Here is a 23,465-nt window from a genome sequence, read left to right as displayed (position 1 = left end):
AAAATGCACCTACATTTTTTGCATTTTGTGTTTTTCGGTTGAATAAAATACATTTTTTTCCCTATATATTTCATCATTGAGGATTTCTTTAAAAAAAAAAAAAAAAACAGAGGTCCTGGATATAGTAATAAAAGCACTGAGTTATTGCAGCCATTTTTCTACAGCTGACCGGCACCTAAAAATGAACTGGCCAAACAAAAGGAGTTTGAGTACATTGCGACAAAAGGCTAGCAAAACTCGATTTAAGCTGTGACAGTCCACCCACTGTATTGGAGAGCTCAGGAGAGTGTTGAGTAGGTGTCTGGCAAAGCTGCTAAAACACAGCTCACTGAACTCATATTGTACCCTGTGGGAATACAGATAACATCATAGGAAATCTCTCTTTTATAACAAACACACAGATGTACGTGCCACAGACAATAAGGGAACTTCTTATGACCATCGGCAAAGCGGTACTTTGTGACTGCAGTAAAAGTCCATGTTAAATTGATGCCATTGATGTCAGAGTGGCAAGAATGATAAAAGATACTGACTTGCTAATATGAGATAATCTGTGAAAATGCAAAGCGTGTCAGGGATGGCAACAGTGAAAAATATACATAAACCTATTGAAGTCCAAATTCACTGCTCAGGGTGATACAATCAGCTTTTCATATCTCTGACAAAAGGCAATGCTTTATATTCCTAAAGAATGGAGTGTGGAACAGAGTGAAAACCACAAAAATATCTTAACATTGCTCTGTAAAAAGAAGGAACAGGAAGACAACATGTGAGTTCAAAGGATGGATGTCTCGGTCGAGGCATTAATCACAAACCCAGATGAAAAGAGAGGTTGGGCATGGCTCTTCGCCTGTCTGTGGGCCAGCTTTGAATCTCAATGACAACAATGGATAAAGTGCCATAGATATACTGTTGCTGTACCTAAGATACACTTGACAATGAAAGAAAACTGGATTTTTTTGCTCTCCGATACAATTGTTGTTTGTCTGACTTTTTATATATATATATTTTTAATTCATAAAAATGTAAAAATACTATAAAATGGGGAGTTTTTAAGAGCATTTCACACTTTATCTATTCACATACAGTTTCTTTATAGCTACATATCTAGCTATGTAGTATATATCTATCTATCCATCTATGATCAATCTATCTAAATCAATAGATTGATACTGTTGACAGACAGAAACATGTCTGAAATAGTATTATAATTGAAAATAATTTACTATATCTTCAAATACCCTGTTATAGATTGAAATCAATCTAATGAGATTTAGCATTCAATACTTATTATTATCAATGTTGAAAAAAACACTGAGAGCTGGGTCTATACTACGCGAGCTATGATGACTTTCACCTTGATATTTTAGCGCAGATGTTTGCCTTGCCGAATCTGTAGGGGGCGAGAACAAGTCTTTAAACCTGTGTGTATGGGCCAACAAGTGAAATGAAATGTGAAATTACCACATCAAAGTGACGTGCTAACATGGATGCAGCTGAAGCCGCCGGGTTTGCTTCAGGGAATTATTATTTTTAAGAAGCTTCCCAATGGAAACCTCGACAAGACGCACGCCTGTTTCACATATTCCCCGTCTGCATTGCGTATGCAGTCCATGTGAGTTTTGTATGAGGTGCAGAAGCAGCACGGACTCATACTCATTGTGCTTTCACACAGGATGCGTTTGCAGTCCGCTACTCGGTACGTGAACGATTGCTGCACTGCTGCAGATGCAACGCTCCTGGAACACACTGACGGACCGCAACCGCGTGAACGCTGGAATCCGTTAACATGGGTGCGTAAAAAAATACGAAACGCATATGCACTGCAGACTGAAGCCGCCTTTCCACTGTCTTCGACGAACGACAAGCGACAGACCGGAAGTCATTCATTTCCAATGGAAAGTAGTGCGGGAGCTGCGTGGAGTTCCGATCACATGTCTATGCGGAAATTTCGGATCAAATTTTTTTACTTCTTTCAAACCACTTTGAAAGTTCTGCGCGACTGCCGCTAGAGGGAGAAATGCGACAATCGTGTCCGAATGTCGTGTGCAGTGGAATGGGGCCCTGAGTATGTGTGAAACAGGCGTCAAGTTGTTTGCTTTCTCAAGCACTTTGTGATGCATTTTGGAAACAGGAGATGAGCCCCTGGTCTACTTTTAGTCTTTATTTTATTTGGGTAGCACACATATTCTGAATGCCTTTGTCAGAATTCAAACGAGCCATTTTAATCTAGATTAATTCCAAGATTACAGTGAGATTAATCTAGAAAATTAATCTATTCCCACCAATAATAAATATATATATATATATATATATATATATATATAAATATATATATATATATATATATATATATATATATACAGTACAGACCAAAAGTTTGGACACACCTTCTCATTCAAAGAGTTTTCTTTATTTTCATGACTATGAAAATTGTAGATTCACACTGAAGGCATCAAAACTATGAATTAACACACGTGGAATTATATATGGAATTATATACATAACAAAAAAGTGTGAAACAACTGAAAATATGTCATATTCTAGGTTCTTCAAAAAAGCCACCTTTTGCTTTGATTACTGCTTTGCACACTCTTGGCATTCTCTTGTTGAGCTTCAAGAGGTAGTCACCTGAAATGGTCTTCCAACAGTCTTGAAGGAGTTCCCCGAGAGATGCTTAGCACTTGTTGGCCCTTTTGCCTTCACTCTGTGGTCCAGCTCACCCCTAAACCATCTTGATTGGGTACAGGTCCGGTGACTGTGGAGGCCAGCTCATCTGGCGCAGCACCCCATGGTCAAATAGCCCTTGATGCCTTCAGTGTGACTCTACAATTTTCATAGTCATAAAAATAAAGAAAACTCTTTGAATGAGAAGATGTGTTAAAACTTTTGGTCTGAACTGTATATATATATATATATACACACACACTGTATTTTTCGGACTATAAGTCGCACCTGAGTATAAGTCGCATCAGTCCAAAAATACGTCATGATGAAGAAAAAAAACATAAGTCGCACTGGACTATTAGTCGCATTTATTTAGAACCAAGAACCAAGAGAAAACATTACCGTCTACAGCCGCGAGAGGGCGCTCTGTGCTGCTCAGTGTAGACTAAAGGAGAACTGAGCAGCTTAGAGCGCCCTCTGGCGGCTGTAGACGGTAATATTTTCTCTTGGTTCATTTCTCTTAGTTCATTTCTCTTGGTTCATGTCAAATTAATTTTGATAAATAAGTCGCACCTGACTATAAGTCGCAGGACCAGCCAAACTATGAAAAAAAGTGTGACTTATAGCCTGAAAAATACGGTATATATATATATATATATATATATATATATATATATATATATATATATATATATATATATATATATATATATATATAATAGTGATGGAATAGAATAACAACCAAACCAATAACCTCTACTGTCTAAATGCATAATGATATCTCTTCACAGTTCCTGTCCTGTATATTACTCCGTTATTCACTGGCTTTTTTTTCCAATGTCAATTAGCACCGTTAAGCTATTGTGGCGTGTGCAGACTTGGCTGAGTAAACAGCGTGAACAGTTAGGGACCTGAGTTATTGAGAGGGTCTGGTTTTCTCCATACAGTGTGCAGGAGGAGCTGCTGGTCTCTTGGGGGCCCAGTACTCTAATTAAACAGGCAGCTGCTGTGGGGGGGGGGGGGGGGGGTTTGTTTCAGACAGCCAGACCGGTAAACAACGCAGCCACTTTTGTCACCATCTCAGTTCCTGGTAGAGCAGTTACCTTTTTGACACTAGGAAGGGGAATGAAATTTTTTCCATAAATTATACTCCTCGCTGTCCCTGAGGGAAACATTAAGAGACGGAGGTGAGGAAAAGAATGTGAGAACAAAGTACACAGACAGGATTGGGTAAGATTTCCATTATTCCTTGACAAAACATCCCAATGCCAAGTTCAATCTTAGACAAAATGATACTTCTGGCTGCAGGATTTCTTTTGTTTTCCGATTACAATAAACAGGTTTAACTTGAAAACAACAAAATCAAATGATTACAGGATAGAAAATAGCAAAGGAATAATTTTCATATGCTGCAAATCTGCAAGCTGTACTTTCTTGTGCTGAGGCTGTTAGTGTAGAATAATAAAAAGGCATCATGGTTCAATTAAATAGAAATAGTGAGGTGCGAGATGCCCTGCTCCCTGCATTCATCCTTCAAGCCCCCCTCAGCATGGGTGAACAAGGCAAACAGTGATTCATGTGCCTTAAAGGTTACTGGCAAAATGCTCAAACGTATTGTAATTACCTCTGTTTTTTCATGGAATATTTAGTATGCTAATGTTCATTAAAAGAAGATTATTCACCCCATGCGAATGTTAATTGATTCAGCACTGTGTAAAGACTAAAAGTGGTTACGACGCACTTTAAAAGATTTGAGAAAAATTCAAGATGACCTGCTATGTAATTATTCTAAATGCTAGGCATCCTTAAAGCAACTCATGTCTGGATTATTCACAGCAAAAGTTTTCTGTTATTGATTAAAGTCTATAATTATAATCTGAAGGCAGAAAATCTCTGGATCTTTAGGAGTTCCTCACTTTTGTCCTTCCTTTTTGAAGTTTGTTGCATAAAATAAAAATACAAACCTACTTGATACTTGTTAATTAGTGAGGGAATTAATATTTCAATAAGGTTCATTTACAATTAAATAAATTTATATAATGAGGAACAGTTTTTTAATCATATTTAACCAGGAAGCATTAAAACAAAAATGACACTTAATAATTTATCTTAACCAAGATCAATGCGGTAAAGCTACAAGATGAATTATTTTTTCCATGTAAACCTGAGTTTCTGTCCTAACCATCCACAGCAGGACATTGTGTCAAGTTTAGCTTCTATTTCTGTGGCATCACACAGGCAGACCCACCCACTGTGAAATCACACTGACAACTGGACCCAAGAATATATCTAGAGACAACAATAAACACAGGAATTTGGGGCAGTGAACAACCACCTAGCAACTACCTGAACACCTAAAAAACCACAGAAATACAAATTAATACTTAAAATACCACAGAAACTGCATAGCAATGCCCTGCTAACCATCTTCAACTCTTACAACTTTGCAAAAGCCCGAGTTTTGCAACTGTAAAGGCCTGTTCACACCAGGATGAATGTTCAGAGACAAATTTCGGTCCAATGAACATTTTAAATTTGAAACAGCTGTTAATTCAACTGTTCTGGTGGAGACAAATATTCCCAGGCTGTTAATGCACCAGAGTTTTTGTAAGGAGAGGGGTTCTAATTAGAGCATGACCGATATGGGTCTTTTTGGGGGCCGATGCCGATATCGATATTAGGGAGCAAAAAACAACCACAAAAACAACCGATGCCGATACCGATATTAGGGAGCAAAAATCAACCAATATTGGCTGATATTCTTTACATGTAGGCTATATTGTAGTAAAGTATAGTCAAAAGTTTGGACACACTTCCCATTCAGGTGCCCAAATATTTTGACTGGTACTGTATATAGAATACAGTATACAGCCTACATGTACAGAATATATATATTATACAGAATATATATACACATTTTTTGCAATAACTCAAAATGTGATGATCAAACACTTATGATGTGACAAACATCTGCCTATGTAGTGGAGGCAGGGTATTTAACAATAAACTTTATTATTCAAAGTGAGTCTGACATCAGAGCACTTAACAGTAAACACAAATAGAACAAAAAAAAATACATATATAACTTGAATTAAGAAATTAAACAAGGTAACTGTGTAAGGCAAGCAAGCTACTGAAAAATATAAATATACATATGCACTGACCTGCTTTTTATTTATTCATCAAAAATAAGACAAATCCAATTAAATTCCGCGTTACACAGTAAATTCTGTTTTTATGACTGGATTCCGCTATTCGGTCCATGTTTTCTGCACCCTACTAATGTAGCAAATTAATATGATAAGCTCATTATGAGAGTAAAGGACGAGGACATTGTTGTTTATTTACTTTGCATTGAGTCTCTCCAACTAGGTGACAACGTAGCATTAATTCACCATTCAACAGACTCAAGCCACCACCGCACTGCCGTCTATTGGACTGCAGAAAAATACTTTTCAATCTGCTACCTTACTGACGAAATATGCTGACACCATGTCTGTGCTGCAGCAGGACGCGACAAAGCGACCATTGAAAATCATTTGAACTTTGTGTCAGCACGTCATAAATAGAATGAGGCATCAGATTACTGCATCCAGTGTAGACAACATCACTGATTATAATGGGTTCTATTCAACAAGTGACCTGGGCATGACAAAATACAATAGAATACGAGCTCTAGTTCTAATATCTTTTCAATCGCACTGTGAATACAGCTGGCCAACCAATAAGATTCACACTAAAATTATGACTATTTTTTCCAAATAACAGCGAGTTAGCGGAGGAAAATTCCAGATGTGGCTCTCTGAACTCTTACCTTTGGTGTTGTTTGATAAAAACATTTTTATTGTCTCTTTGAAAACATGTATATACTGTATGACTTTCCCTTCATGAGTCAAATGGTTTGTTTTTCTTTAAGTGCCACCTACTGTCAGAGAATGAATTTCATTCAGTCAATCTGCAGTTTTTTTTAAATATACATTAATATTAACAGACAACATACATTAATATTAACATACGAAAATCTGCCCGGATTTTTGTGCTGAACATCTATGCTGCTGTGAAGAGGCCTTAAATATTAAAAATCTAGTTTATATACACAAGTTACATTTAAGCATCCTGACTCTCTTTTATGGCTGAAGAGTAGAATTTCTCATGCTTATGAAATGTCCTTCAGAGTGGAGAGCGTAGCGATATGTGGGAGTCTAATGAGCATCACTACAGCGCACCTCACATTGTGCTCACTCAATCAAAATGAAAGTTAACTGCAACTATTTAGTCAGAAAGGAGCATGGATGTCCATAACGGCCTGCCCTCAGCCATTCCTGGCCCACAGCATGAATGAGACACCAAACAAAGGCCATGCCACGCATATGTATCAGGTGCCGTCAGGGTCCCGTGCTTCATGCAGCAATCAGACGGATCAGCCTCTGTGTAAACAGTAATTTATTCATCCAAAAATCAATGACTCGTAACAATATTTTGCATGTAAACCATTTCAGTGCTGCATACAGAACGCTGTCAGGTGAACACGCAATTGCTTGTACTATAATTATAGTCATCATTATTTATTATGTTTATTGCTGTTGCTTTACCAACAACTAAAGAGCAATACTAAGAGCAATCTTGTTGCAAATTAATAATTTTGGACCAAAGGAGCAAAATAATAATAATAATAAAAATAAGACAAAAAAAATAACTGGATTTTATCAAAACAGCAGAATGCTTTTTTTTCTGGGAGAATAAAAGCTGAATTTTCTGGGAGCATAAAAGCATGTATAACACACGGCTACTGTTAACTAGAAGCGTATCTGAACATTTGGTGCTAAATGGCCGCAAGTCTTCATGCATGCCAAAGCAGATAGGAACAGAAAGCTGTGAAGGCCAAACAACATCGAAACAACTCCTTCATAAAAAAAAAAAACATAGATTATTCCCACTACTAAATTAAAACAAGTGGTCCAGACTGAGATGTTGGTATGAATGTATTTTCCAGTGAAAGTGGAATCCTAATGGGGGCTGTATGTCATCTGATTTCCTTGACACCTTGCATATATCACTCACAGAGCTGTGACCTGCATCCCACCGACTCCACCATCCGCTGGTTTGTAAGCAAGAATGTGTTCTCTGTGAATGGGAGGACTGAGTTCCACCTGAGAGGGCAGACTGAGCGAGACGCAGCCACCCTGGAAATAGGGCACTTTTGCGAGTGGCGATGCGTAACCACCGGAGAATGTGTTTGTCTCGATGTGTTCTTTCATTTATTTATTTATTTTTCACCTCCTGACTTCTTCCAGAGGAATAGTTGGCGGCTAAGAGAAGGAATATTTGTAAATGTACAACCTCTGACTGCTTTTGAGTCTGTAAAAGTGGCTTAACAGTAGTCAAAGCAAAAGCACCTCTTTAAACTCGATCATGTTTGGTGCAGCAAGGCAAATATTTGGTGCTTAGGAGAGCTACTTCAACTTTTAGCAGAGGCTGCAAACTGTGAAAGCTTTTACTTACAAATGAACGGTTCCAAAAATTTTTTGACAATTTGTACCATTACAGTAATAGTAATTACGGTAATACGGTATTAAAATTCTATACCAATTTGTTTAAAGAAATTAGAAATAAAACACTGAAAAATAAAATCAGTCATTTAAATGCTACAATTCAAATGTAAGCATAACAAAATGACAATGTAAATCACAAAAATGTATATATATATATTATTTTTTTGGATTTGCTAAAAATTACACTGAACAGTGTTACTAAACACTCTACTAAAAGTGAATTTATATCAAAATAATGAAAAATATACAATATCAACATATAAGCTAATATGGTACCAAAAGAACAGCATTTATAAAAAAAAAAAAAAAAAACATGCTGTAAATACCTTCACGTGTTTTTAATGAATCCTCACTGAATAAACGTTTTTTTGTTTTGTTTTTAAATCCTGACCCCAAACTTGACAGATAAATGTAAATGTAAAAGATAATGTAGATTAGGGCTGCACGATGTGTCGTTTAAGCATCGATATCGCGATGTACGAATCCACGATAGTCACATCGCAGGATGTGCGATGTAGGCTGTCATAGTTGATCCGTTATTCATTAACTGTATGGGCCAGCTGCTCCCCCGCCCTTGACGAACGTGATCATTATCATTTGCGTGTTTTTAAGTCCTGTCAGTTTAACAGGGCGCATCTCAAAAAGAGAGAGAGCGCGTGCGAGAGAGAGAGAGAGAGAGAGAGAGAGAGAGCAAGAGAGAGAGAGAGAGAGAGAGCACCCCGGCCGCGTGCGCACGCTCACCTTCACCGTCTTTAAACAACACGAGTGCTGTCTTGCTCTCTCTCCCGCTCGCATATATAAATCAAAATCAATTGAAACAATGATGTCAAAAAAAAAAAAAAAAACGTACACGTCTGATTCGCGAACTAATGATTCCTTTGAACCGATTCAATTTAATGAATGGTTTAAACAACTGACCTGTCCAACACTGAACTCATGAGACGTCTGAATTGGTTTATACAAACAATCTGTAACACTTTACAATAATGTTATATTTATTGAACTATTTAACTACATTATTTAACATTTACTATTACTAAACTGCACTTCTACACAGCATTGTTAATTTCAACATTTAGGCTATAGCCTTCATTGTTTAAATCAAAAGTTGTACAGTATTTGTTAACATTAATGCACTGTGAAGTAATATTACCAAACAATGAACAGCTGTGTTTTTATAAACTAAGATAAACAAAGATTAATATAGTAACAAAAGTATTGCTCGTGCTAAGTTCATGTCAGTTAATATGTTAACAATTCAAACCATATCCTAAAGTTACAAACAAATAATTTACTCTAATTTAAATATTACTCTGATGTTTAAATCATTTAAAATGACAATGTAAGTGTGCTCACCCCATTTTTTGTTTGTAAGAAAAAAAATAGATTAGATTTCATATCGATATATATGGCAGAAATATAAAATATCGCGATGTCATTTTTCCCCAATATCGTGAAGCCCTAATGTAGATTCAAATTACTTCCAATCATCCATTTTTCAAACTGCTTCTACGTAGGGACACGGGAATGCTGGATCCTATCCCACCAACTTTGGCCACAGGCAGATAAACACCTTGGATGGAAAGCCATTCCATTGCAGGGTTAGACTACTTTGACATGCCCATCCAAATTTACTCATTCATTTCCATGCTCACTATATCTGTACTTGAATTTTGCTTCAGGGAACATGTTAAGAGCAAGGACAAAAACAAAGAACAGGGCACACAGGATATGAATATTAGATTTTTCCACTCGACAGTGCACAGAAGTTTCAGGGCCCAATTTTAAGCTACTGCTATGGAGGCAAGTGTGGAAGTAAAGCAGCAAGAACTGGGATAGTGCTTGAAAACACAGCTCCTGGCATTATATCACAAGAAAATGTAATTGCTTTGCACAGGGGCACTGGTCTTTACATGTAGGGTGGCATGTGTCTCCTGATTTTATCCACATACTAGAATAAGACCAAAAAAATGTGTGTAGAGGGCATTAAATAAAAAAGCATGTATAATGAATTTACACAGTATATATGTAATACAGTGCTATAGTGGGGTGCCGGAATTAAAAACCACATTCATTTTCATCACTCCATAGTGGAATTTATGTTTAACGATAACTTAAAGATAGGCCTGTCATGCTCTCTGGGGTTGTTTATCAATGGCATATGCTTTTGGTTTAAGCCATCAGTCTATACTATTTTACTTCATTCCTGGTTAAAAACAACAATTACCCATGATTCTATTAATAAATCTCTAACAATCAGAGAATTGCTACAAGCAATTTGTCCCAAAACAGTTCTGTAACATCCTGTAATTCCTATGGGAAAAATGCTTCGAGAATCAAGGCTGCTGAAAATAGTGGAACAGCACTTTTGTTAAGATCAAACTTACTACGACTATATTCTAAAGTTTTTTTTTTGGTGATGATATGAACACTTTAATTTACTATAAATGCCAAAAGTCAGATCATTTGATGAACAATCTTAACATTTTAAAATGTTACACTACATTGTTAAAGTCCATTCGTGGTTATTTTACACTTTGATTTGTAGAGGTGCTTGGTAAAACATTTCCCATCTTGTCTGTCCTCTTGATCCTTTTTCATTGCTTTTTCGAAAGGAAACTGACATCTTTTTCCTCCAAATTAGAAAAAGCACTTCTCTGTAGAATATGACCCAAAGATGCTGATATTCACCTCAATTGTAGACCAATCAAAAACTACCATGTTATTGCTAGAGTATCTACCCATGTGTGTATCTACCCATGAATAATGCATTTATCAGAACATGACAAAAACCATTTCAGGGTACTTGTTTGCATTCACTGTGGTGGTACAATTGAATCATGTTGCCTCAGTCCAAAAATTAACTGAATATTAAATGCAAATAGTATAAATGATTTGTAGTAGGATTTGTATAGGTTACATAATAACAAAATGCTGTCCTGTATCAGTCATGAATACTTTACATCTTTCCAAAGCATCCAAGCAGACAGAGAGTTTCAGAAGATTTCCCTTGAAGTTCTGCCACTGACACAGAAAATATGCCAGCGCTTAGCAACGCTCTGTCACTTTAAATTTCTTGGACAGTCATACACTTGTGCACTAAAGTAAATCAATTGCATATTTGATATCTGAGCTTCTGACACAAATACCGTCTAATAAATCCTGTAATGCTTATGAGGGGAAAAAAACTGAAGGAAACGTTTACACACAAATTCTCAATGGTTAGAATTACAACAGCAAGAGGAAAAAATATTCCTTATTCGTGGAGAAGAATAAATGAGAATTAGTATTTTAAAATAAGAAAGCACCAAAATATCATATGATAAGTCATGGTTTAAATCATCTGCAAATCAAATGTAAGACTTTTTTAATAACTTTTTAAGACCATATGTCCACACAGCACAAGGACCGATGAGACTCCATAAATGATTGACTGATAATTAAGAAAATAAATTTTAGGTAGTCAGTTAGTTTAATTGCTCAGTTCACCAATATGCAAAGTCCATATTGTAAACTTTTAATCAACAGCTATTTTGTGTCACGTTATCATTTGTTATAGCCTGAAAATGTAATGTTGGTGCATCCCTAAAAAACTGTCAAAAACCAAGCAGCTACAATCCCAAAAGAAACAAGAAAACATAAAACTGGGAGTTCCAGAACAGCTGGAGCAGGCAGAGAGAAATTCAGCATGTAATAAGTTATTTCTGAGCTCTCGTGAGACTGACGATAATTTCAAAAGCATGCCCGACAGGACGGTCATTCTCAGGTAAGGATGTGAAATTAATTTGTTTCTCCTTGATTGAGCATCAGCTGGGAATAAGCACTCATTTGTGGAGTGCATGGAGGAGGGAAACATAGGTCTAAGATGGGGAGTGTAATTTTCTTGTTTAATGTACCATGCGCAAAAAATAAGATCTTACGTGCTCCTCTAGAATTGTAATTAAGGACACGATGGAAGATTGGCAAATTATCTCCAGCATCAAAATAAATAACTTGGCCTTCTAATATCTTCTCTCGTTCATTTGGGTGACCCTCTCAAGAGTTATTGAGGGATGAAGAAAGAGAATGGCATCAGCAAAAAAAGTAGAACATCAAAGAATTCCCAGAAACACAAACATTTGCTTAAGTAACTGCCTGGGGACAAAAACCTGTGGAAAACCGGGACAAAGTGAAGGATTACAAGCTAAAGTTGAAGCGTTACCTTGTCTGCATCGACTTTCCCTTTGACAAACTCTGACCTCCAGAACTGCAGGGCCTGTTCCAGAGTAAGGCCAATGCCCTTGAGGAAGAGGCCATACTGCATGCGTCCACCGTGCCGCAGGTGGTGGTTCTCTCTCAATGCCTTGTGGAGATGCCTCATACACAGAGGAAACGACTTGCCCGAGAGCTGGTGGAAGCGAAGAGAAGAGAAGACTGATTATTGAAAATGGCTTGCTTTATAAGCGATTTCCATGCATCAAATAATGTTCAAATAAAAGCAAAAAGTGAAGGACAAAAATTTGCATGTGCTGATGAGCCACTTAATTGGACCAACAACCAGCCCTGAGCTAAAATATAGTTGTTAGTTTAAACATTTAACCTTGATAAATGTGTGCTGTTAGATGCATATCCAATCGTTTGTGCGGAGAGTGGAAGCTGCAGGACATGGAGGCGGCAGGGCTATCACTTGCATTTTTTTTCCAACAGTGGAAACAACTTAAAATAGGCAGTCATTTTTGCTTATAAGAGTAATACGCCATTCCAAACTGTCAAGGTCTAATTTTGTTTGTGTACACTCACAATATCAAAAAAAACTTTAAATGTAAAATAAAGAAAACAAACGCTTTCTGCCATATCTGGCTTGAACAGGAGCGCTTCACAGTGATGAACCTAAACTCAGGGAAGTGCCTCACAGGCATGTTAAAATATATAGAAAGCGTTAAATTACTACTTTAAATGAAATAATTCAAATCGAAAATAGAAACTCTTTCACTGTGAAATTCTTGCATTTCTCTCTAAAGGCACATACAATGAGGAGACGGATGTCTAAAATATAAAAATAAGGAAAGGCCTAAAACAGCCCAATTAACATTTGCGTTTTATTTTATAATTCGGTACACTTAAAAAATAAAACACAAATTATAATGGCATATGTGTAAAACTTTGTCCTATAATTGTATAGCTGCTTATATATTCAGATATTTATGTTGCTCTGTTCTGAATACCTTAAAATTTAAAGGATTTGCTGCAACGCAATTTTGTCTGATATTTGAATATATTTATTAGCCTATTTTTATAATCCACACAGCAAAAGCTTTAGAAACAGCTTTTATATATAGCCTATATCTCAGGTCTGAGCACTCATATGTAAAATGCACAGTGTACAGCCCTACATCTGCAGACGTCACTGTTCCATCCTATGTTCAAGGGGCTTCTAGGAAAAAAAAAAACGTTTCCTGCACAAGGGAGAGGAACAGTCCATTAAACATATGGGAAGTTTATTTTGTGTGTGTGTACGATTATTTTTAATTACCAGGCTAGGTTTCAGTATGTCTACAGATAATGTTCAATAAATACACAAAATCCCAAAAAGTCCCAAAAAGAATCATGCATATACTTAAGTCGCAAGGTATTTGCAGGAGGAAGCCCTTGATCTGCCTGGTGGTGGGATAATCAGGCTTAGAGCCCTGCACGGCCCTCAAAATTAGGCGCGATACACTCAGACCCTAGCCTGACCAATGTCCGACAGCTTATAAGAATTACCGGCCCAAGCCAGTCTTTTTTCCCCTTTCTCCCTAAACAGCTTATACTACTGTTTCAGCTATTAAAATAGTTCAGTTTTGTATGCAATAGCAAAGTGATTGTATTTCATTTAGTTTTTTTATTAAGTTAATTTAGAAAAATGTTTGGAGCATTTTTTGTTCATTAAATATAAGTTTTAGTTTTTTTAAAGTAACAACCAAACAGTCAGCAGCAGACAGTGAGCTGATCAAAGCCTACATTTGATAAATTCTCAAATCATCACAATTCTTTGATCAAATTTTGTGATTTCGATTTTAAACATGACTTTGACACACACAGACATGCTTTACAGTCATAAATGCATTCAGTATGAATTTGAAACATATTTCCAAAAGAAAACCAATTAGAGCTTTATCAAAGTTGTAACATGTCTCTAGAACAGACATAAGTAAAAATAATCAGTAAGTAAAGGTGTGATAAAATGTCTAGACATATGACAAAAAAAATAAAAATAAATAAAAATTCCGTGTCCAGGTGTTTTTTTTTTTTTTTGCTTTGCATTGGTCATAGAGCTCATTGAAGCAGTGCCTCAGGTGTTGAAATATATTTGTTGCACCAGGTTCACACGTACTCTGTCTGCAGTGCGTAAATAGTATGAATATGCGGTGCAAAAACAGCAGCGAGAGCGCATTTTTGTAACACGAAAGCACATTAAAATAATGTGCACTCACAACTCTCTCTATGCTCTATTTTTAACCTTTATTGTTCATATCTTTCGCATCTTTTACCGCGTGCAGTGTGAACGCTCTAATCCGTGTGTGAACCTGGAGTTACATAGCCATATGCCCAGTCTGTACTGTTCTCGTGCTCCATTTAGGCGCGCTGCATTCTGATTGGTTCAGAAAGCATAATGCGGGAGGTCGGGGCTGCGGAAAATCGTGCTATAAAGCAATTTAGAAATTTTATGACAATTTTGATTAATCGCACAGCCCTAGTGGATACGCCATCATTTTTGCTCATAAGAGTAATCATTCGTAATTGCACAGGGTCTACTTTTATTTGTGTGCACTCGCAATATTAACAAAACATTGTGCTTTTATAAAATAAAGGAAACAAACATGATGCGCTTTCTTCGATCTCGTCTTTAACAGGAGTACTTAAGACAGTCATCTCCAGTTTTGTTTTTTCATATTTTGCACATTTTAAACATCTACTATCTCCAGGCAGTTCAGACTTCTTACTCTTGGTTCAGCAAACAAAAACTAAGTGGACACAACTCTCAACTCACGTGCACACACACACACCTGTTTTAAATGGATTTGATTTCTCAGTTTCCTCCAGCTGACTGACTCCTCCCACTTGATGCATTGCATTTTGGGCTTTGTTTCCGTCGACAGATTCCTAAAATATTTATATTTGTCTTATGACAGGTGTTCTAATAAATTATTAAGCACTGTAGGTTTTCATAGCATTCAGTTGGCACAGTGGGCAGAATGTGGAATAGTGTGCTTTTGTGAGAAAAATTTAAATAAATGAAACAGGGGTTTTAATCCGATTAATCGGAAAAATAATCAGCCAACTAATCGATTATCAAAATGATCATTAGTTGCAGCCCTATACTAATCTATCACAAGGAGCATAACCAAGAAATATAGTTCTAATGTGCTGAACAAGATTGTTGAGCTTCACAAAATAGAAAGTGGCTGTAAGAAAAGAGCTAAAGCATTGAAAATCCCCATTTCCACCATCAGGGCAATAATTAAGGGGTTCCAATCAACTAAATATGTTACAAATCTGCCTGGAAGATGACATGCATCTATATCATCTTAAGGCACAGCACTGCAAAGAACTGCAGAGATTAGTTGAGACTTGGGGTCAGAAATCCAAAAAAGCCCCTACATCACCACATGTTAGGGGTGTAACAGTACGTGTATTCGTACCGGACCGTTTCAGTACAGGGCTCTCGGTACGGTGCACGTGTGTACCGACTGACCGAATGCAATATTTTGTGTGCGGGAACATAGGTACATTTTCGTGTTTCCAAACGAACATATTAAGTGGCGGAAGTCTCCGCGTTCAGGGCAAATCCCCCCTGCAGCTGATTCTAAGGCCAGCGACACACTGGCTGCGTGGCGTGAGTGTGGCGTTTCTGCTGCGTGTCAGTTGCGTTACAGCTGCTTCGCGTTTTCTGTGTCTTTACACACCAGAATCATGCCTGACGTGGCGCTGGCGCGCTGCTGCTCCTTTTGTAGGTGACATAGAGGGAGGCCGCCGACAGACCAGGATCTTGTCTTCACGACAACAATATCTATACTTCATGTTGAGCATAAATATAAAGCCTACTGATAAAGGACACCGTCAACAGTATTGACGGCAAAATAGACTATGTTTGACAGGTGCAATATGCCAGTGTGTCACCGGCCTAAGGTTTCCAAAAGGCATCACGCGAGTGTGAACATCACTACCACTAGGAAAAAAACGATTGTAATTCAAACGCAGCTCCCGTCGGTATTTAAACAGACCTTTGCTCTTAATTCCGATCGGTCCAACGCAATAACGAAATCTGAGCAGGTCTAAAAACTGAAACTGTTGATGCTGCACTTTACACTTTGGAAAAGTTAAATATATTTTTTAAATATGAGCAGGCCTACAAGCTGTGATTGGTAATGCTTCACTGTAATCATATTTATTTATATTTTTCATTATATTTTATTATATGATATTGGTTTGAGACTGAGAGTATTGTATTAAGTGGAGAACTTTGCAGCAGTATTTTATTTCTTATTCTTTTATTTTATATATATTTTATGAAAAAAAGTGTAAACAAATTGTTGAAAAAAAGTTTATATTAGTAAACAACCTGCAGTTTAATGTTTGAATTTCTTTCCCTTACTGTACCGAAAATGAACCGAACCGTGACTTTTGGGTACCGTTACACCCCTACCACATGTTGTTCGGGGGGGGCATATTCAGATGTCAAACATGGCTGGAACTTCTAATGGCACTGGTTTCTTTGGTCAGAAGAAACTGAAAAAAAAATAGCTCTTTGGCTTTAGTACAAACAGGGTTAAAAAGTACCCCACTGAAGAGACGTAGCATCAACATGGAGCTGTAAAGCTAAAGAATCTGGAGAGATTCTGTAGGAATCCACCCCACTTTCAACTGTTTTACTTCAATATTAGGTTCGAATTTTGTCAATTTTTTTAATGAAAGATCAAAAGGATAAACGATGCAGACTAATTTTCACAGCCGCCTTTGCTCATATTTAAAAAGAGTGCCAATATTAGTGTAGAGCACTGTATATAGCATTTTAGAGAATTAATGCAACTCTGTCAAGAACTATAGTTGTTACTTACTGCATCAATCTGCTCAAGAGAAATTTTTCCAATGTTCTTCTGAATGCTGTAGTCCTGACCCACATAGGCATGGCTACAACAAAAGAATAAGGGAACAAATTATAAGAGCCAATCTCAGTGAAGAAGAAATCACAAGGTCAGTGTAGAACACAGACTAATAGGCATCTTATTCAAATGCATTTCTGTGTTCTGGTGGAGGAACAAAATACTGCAAGTGGAACACATAGTTCTAAACAATGCAGATTCTGCAAGATGCAGACCTGATAGCTTCTTAGCAATGGCACATTTTTAAAAAGTATTTCAGTTGGAGGCAATATTAGAGACTGAAATAGTGTTTTTAGGCAAGTAAAAGTTTTAGCCCACTGAAGCAAATTTTATATAATTTGTTGCAAATTTTCCTCAAAGATGATCAAAGGTGCCCTAGGTATACCTAACACATTAACCCTCTATTTTGGACCAAATGTAGGAACAGGACACAAATATTTATTTTGAATGATGTTGACAGGATGAAAAAAAAAATATATATATATATATATACATACATACATACATACATACATACATACATACATACACACACACACACAGAGAGACTGTGCAAGAATGTTGCAAAATATATTTTTGTAAATGTAAATGGAAAGATTACTTTTTTCTTTTTCTTTTTAACTGGAATGCTTAAACTACCACTCAAAATTATTTTTATACTTTTATTCAGCAAGGATGAATTAAATTGATTAAAAACAAAAAAGGTCACAAAATACTTGTTAGAAATTTTTCTGTTCTTTGGAACTTTCTATTCATGCAAAAACTTAAAAAATTATAATAAGATAGAGTAAGGGTGTACTCACACTAGCCAGTTTGAACCGTGCCCGAGTGCGTTTGACCACCAAAGCACGGTTCGTTTGACTAGTGTGAGTGCTCCGTACCGTGCCCGGGCGCGGCTCGATTGGCCGGCCCTGGCCCGCTTGGAATAGGTGGGCCAGAGCATGGTTCAGTTGGACTCGGGAGCGGTTCGCATGCAGTGTGAGCGCTAACCGTGCTGGAGCACGGAACAGGACGCGTGGCGTCACGGTTTTGCGACGCTCCAAAAGCTCAGCTGGTACCTTGCAAACCTCCTCATACGAGCAGCACGATTACGTGAAAATTTTTTGCGCCACTAAGGCGACACATCTGTTTAACAACAGGCTGTGAGAGGGCTGTGGACCACCATGGACCAAACGACACAAAATTATCCACAAAGAAAACAGAGCGATGGACTCCATTGTGTTCAGAGAGCGCCGCTCTTCCTGTTTATCCCGAAACCATCGCACCATAATGACGTAAGCGTGCTCCGGCACGAATGCTGAAACCCTATGTGAGTGCAGGCCAGAGGGGGAGTTGGGAGGGGGGACAATCGTACTCGGGCCCGGTTCATGGCAACCGTGCCTAGTGTGAGTACACCCTAAGTAATAATAAGAAATTATCCTTTTAATAAGCATATTAGAATAATTTCAGAGGATCATGTGAGACAGTAGACTGGAGTATAGACACATTACCCAAAAATACCTTATAACATATTAAAATAGAACAGCTTTTTAGTTACAGTAACAGACATGGTGAGATCATGATGATGGCATATACTACACAACATCCAAAACAAAACAATTTCAGGAGTAGCTCATACAAAAATGGGACCTGTTTAAAGAAGCAGATTTCTTCTGGTCCCACAAAACAGTGCCACATCTGCTCAGGCCATGTGTGAGGGTATGAATAATTAGGGTGGTGTTGACGCAGAGGATAAGACACACGTCTTTGGCGTGAGAGACCCGGGTTCAAATCCACTGTGAGACACCAATGTGTCCCTGAGCAAGACACTCAACCCCTAGTTGCTCCAGAGGCGTGCGACCTCTGACATATGTGGCAATTGTAAGTCGCTTTGGATAAAAGCGTCTGCTAAATGAATAAATGTAAAAAAATGTATGTAAATTAACCATTTGCAGGCCCTGCTTTCCCATTCCTCTACATCCCTCACTGTTCAGCTGCACGCAGGCCCCTTCACATTCTCTTATCTGGCTTGCCCAGTGCTAAGAAAAAGTAAAAGAGTCTACTATCCAATCCTCTGCAGCAACTAAAAACACATCCAATTAAAATGCTCTCATTCAGAGTCCATCAAAAAGCAAATGAATTGACTGTTGGGAATGCTGCCATTGTTCCCCTTCACTGCAAGCAAGTGGAGGGACACGGTCATCTGTGCAAGTGGTATGGCCAGTGACTGAGAGGACCAGCTTTAATCTACACTGGTATCCCTGCTGGGCTGCAGCCAAAATGCAAGACCAAGTTCACACGTGGAAGACACTTGGTGCATCATAATGGGACTGTGCCGAGAGCATTAATGAAAGAGACTGAATGAAAGCAAGTGCAAGAGATAAAGGAAAGGAGTCGGAGTCAAAGCTGGCCTTGAGCTGACCGTCTGACCTATCCTTAGGTAGCCAAGAGAATTGCAAGCTACTACTAAGGAATATTGTTTGAATGTTTTTCTCCTATTTTTTTTTTAAGAAACAAAAAGAGTGAAGATCAATGTGGATATGTCCGAATGAAATAGCTGACTTTCACAAAGCTGCTGTAATAATCACAATGCAATAATAAAAAATATATTTTAAAGTCGGAAGAGATATACACATTCCAATGGTGTCAATTACCTGAGGTGGCTCAAAAGAGGCTGGAGTCGTTCATCAGACTGTACCACTGGCAGGGATCGTGCAGTCATCTAGAAGGGGAAAAAATTATTACAAATATGTTAAGGGTAAGAGGTTAAAGCAATTTTTACATCAGTGCAGTAAAGATAAATCCAAAAGGTCAATAACTGGAGAATGAACTATGAATTTTATCCGAACAGTATAATGAATAAAAGGTACCCAATGAGCTTCTTAGTCTTTTAGATGGCCAAAAAATACATAACATAACTTACAAACCAAATGATAAACACAAAAGAAAAAGAGTGTTTAGTAGTTGAAATTGTATCAAATCAAATCTCAGTTTGTGTGTTTTTTTCAGTAAATAATGTTTTTAAATATATTAAGCACAAGATCATAAATCAATGCTGGCGCTAAAGTTGCAGGATATTTGTTGACTGAAGCAAAACAGAGACAATGATGAAGAGATAAGGAGGTCTGAGGATGATCAACCTTTTGATGCTGACAAACTGCAGCGCAGGCAGCCAACTTTACAGTCCAATGACCACTGACACACAACCTTTAAAACTAGATCGTCCACCATCCAACCCCACAACACAGTTTCATTAAAACAAGTGCATCAATTATCAATGATGACATTCATTCATGCATTGCGAATAATATTATGAAACATCCAGGAAAGTACTCGTTTATCTTTGTTTTTTGTCTTTTTCTGCACAATTATGACACTTCTGAAAATGAGATTGAGAAAACATACAAACTCCATAAAAGAGACTCAGGAATCATTTTATCCTTTTGTATTATCAAAGTGAAATCCAAACCATATGTCATCGGAGATAAAAGCTCAGCACAAACTCTGTCAGATGGGAAGCAGCTTTCAATTTCATGCTCATTTAATGAGACACTTCCAGTAATATCTCCTATCTGTCCTCCATGGACATGAGAAGCCATTACAGTAACACACATCAGCCAAGGTGGCTCAAAGAAAACCAGGCACAGTCATTACTCCACAACAGCCATGTTGGTGGTCCAGATAACTGGCCGGAAATAGAACAGAGAAGCAGGAAAGTGCCATAGAGGGCCGGCCTGCTGAGAAACATGGTGGCGGTGGCCCTGAGCCAGGTCACTTTTGTCCATTTCTGAGCATGACAATCACTTTCAGCTGAGCCTGTCAGGTATATAACACACTGATAGGACGCTAGCTTGGAGCCTGATGTGATTTGCACAAGGTCACACTCATCTCTTCACTACTGCAACTCCAAGCAATCCCATGTGTAAAGACATGCAAGTACATTAAAGCTTTTACATGCAGCTATTAACATATGAAGTGCAACCAAGAGTGTATCTTAAAGTTCATTTAAACTATACATCATCTTTTCACAGTGTTCCCGAACATATGGCACTGTGGAATACATTACCACGACACCATCATAAAGACTTTTCTCTACAGCAACTGAATTAAACTCGAAGAGATTGTTCATGGATCCCACGCTGAATATCCTGTAAAAACATCTGCATCAGCAATGATGACATATACAAATACCTGCCTCCACTAATTCACACTACAAAGTCCAATGCACAATAATACTCTGACACAAATGTTTTTGTCTTGCCAGTTTACACTGACTTCACCAAGACAGGGATCAACAAATATGCAATTTAGCTTTTTTTTATTTAAAGCAAACAAAATATATCCAAAATAATTGCATGCACACAATAACATGCAGGACCTGGCCATAAGGAATGTAAATGACTAACATATTCTTGGTACCAAAGGACACAGTAACATTCACTAATATTTTACTAGTTCACAGCTAAACATATGCTTAGCTTCCTTCTGTCTGGATCGAACCAGTGTCATTTGTTATAAAGAGAGATATTTGCAGCATCTCTGTCTTCTTTTAAGGAAATCGGGACATTTCAAAGAATAAAATTCATGTCAGTGCCCTTAAAACTAGAACCTAATTTGTTCAATTTCTGTTACTAGACTAACAAATCAGAAACACAAAGTGTACTAATTAATCACTATGGAAAGTTTGGTGAGGCTCCCATTTTAACTGATTATCGAGTTGGTTGCTTAAAACACATTACAAGGGAACAGATGTCGCAATAAAAAATGCTTGCTGAGACAAATAAAGAAGAATTGGAAAGACAACTCCCCCATTAGGTCGAAACAAGTAGTGCAAGGACATCCATATACTACAGCTGAGCAAATACTGTACCGTGTGTCCATTCATTCAGAAACAGAGCATATCTGCTAACTTTCCATTTATGTTTGGATACAACATCATCAGCTGACAGGCTGTGAAGACAGAAAAGAAAATGATCAAACATGCCAACTTGAAGCTTTAAGCCTGATATGAAAATTAATTTACTTCAGCTGGAGTCACTACAGAGATAAGCAGAAAAGAACAAACCAATGACTCTGCAGACACGTCTATATTATGCATACTGCAGCACATTTACCCAATGTCAAGGTCTGTACAGACCTAAAACACACACTCCTTCAAGGTAGGAAGTAAAAAACAACCCTGATTGTGTATTAAACGCTTCAAGTCTAATAATCATGCACCTAACACTAAGACAATCATTTTAGTTTTATTTTAAATTGTATTTTCAGTTTTTTTAATTACTGTTTTTTTTTTCTTGAATATCTTTTTGAAAAGCATCTAACATTTACTAGAGAAATACTAAAACAGTTTTAATTCAATATTTAAATTAATACATTTATCCATCAAGGAAGCATCACGTTGTGACATTTTTTTTTTTTCAAATAAAACATTTGAACATTTTACTGTTTTTTCTATATTTTGATCAAATAAATGGTATAGGGTCTTGATGAGAATAAACAATTTTTTTTTACTAAGTCTAAACTTTTTTGAACAGCAGTGTATAAATACTTAATAAAAGAGTGTGTTCAATAGCAATATTAGTTTAACAATTATCTAATATTAGTTTGTGCTGGAATTTTATTGTGCATCTCGACTTTGAATCTCAAACAGTATGTTGTATCAACATTGGCATCAAAACCTCAAAATCAATTGTGGTTCACCAATAGAAATAAAAACAGCTATTTTATTTTGAAACAATCCTTCCCTCTGAACATGTCACACTGACTAAAGAGCTGGCAACGGAAAACATGTGAAATTGTCCAGACAGGAAAAGCTAATGAGCGGACTGGTCCAGATGGTGATTCAACTGTGATGAAATATACAAGAAATAATTCAGAGGCCTGCTTGTCAGGGACTTCAACTCCTAGATAGCCCTTGCGCACACTGCTAGAGGCTATGCAAATGGTGAGAAGACGAAGTGGCTAATTGGCGTCATTGTGGTCCTACAGAGGCTTGTTGGACTCTCAGAGGAGCAGCTAGGCACTCTGGATTTTGCTTGTTAGCAAAAGCGCCAACAGCTTAGTTCATCTCTATGCGAAAGGAATCTGGTGATCTTTAGTGGAGGAAAGGTACAGTCACTGCACTGCATTATGAGCACAAGAAACC

The 23,465-nt window shown here is 37.4% G+C and overlaps 1 protein-coding gene across 1 annotated transcript in view; it reads right to left on the bottom strand.

Moving 5' to 3' along the window:
* The window catches only part of LOC132110729 (DNA primase large subunit-like), a 68,913-nt gene that overhangs the window by 24,100 nt on the left and 21,348 nt on the right, over positions 1 to 23,465 (bottom strand). The window contains exons 8-10 of the mRNA XM_059517571.1: positions 19,975 to 20,042; positions 17,297 to 17,369; positions 12,421 to 12,606 (exon numbers count right to left, since the gene is read on the bottom strand). Of these exons, the coding sequence (XP_059373554.1) occupies positions 12,421 to 12,606; positions 17,297 to 17,369; positions 19,975 to 20,042 (327 nt within the window). The remainder of the gene's footprint in view (positions 1 to 12,420; positions 12,607 to 17,296; positions 17,370 to 19,974; positions 20,043 to 23,465) is intronic.

Source organism: Carassius carassius, chromosome 30 (genome assembly GCF_963082965.1).
Source record: "Carassius carassius chromosome 30, fCarCar2.1, whole genome shotgun sequence".
Lineage (NCBI taxonomy): Eukaryota > Metazoa > Chordata > Actinopteri > Cypriniformes > Cyprinidae > Carassius > Carassius carassius.
The sequence above is the reverse complement of the archived record's forward strand: the minus strand, read 5'-3'. Positions and strand labels throughout refer to the sequence as shown.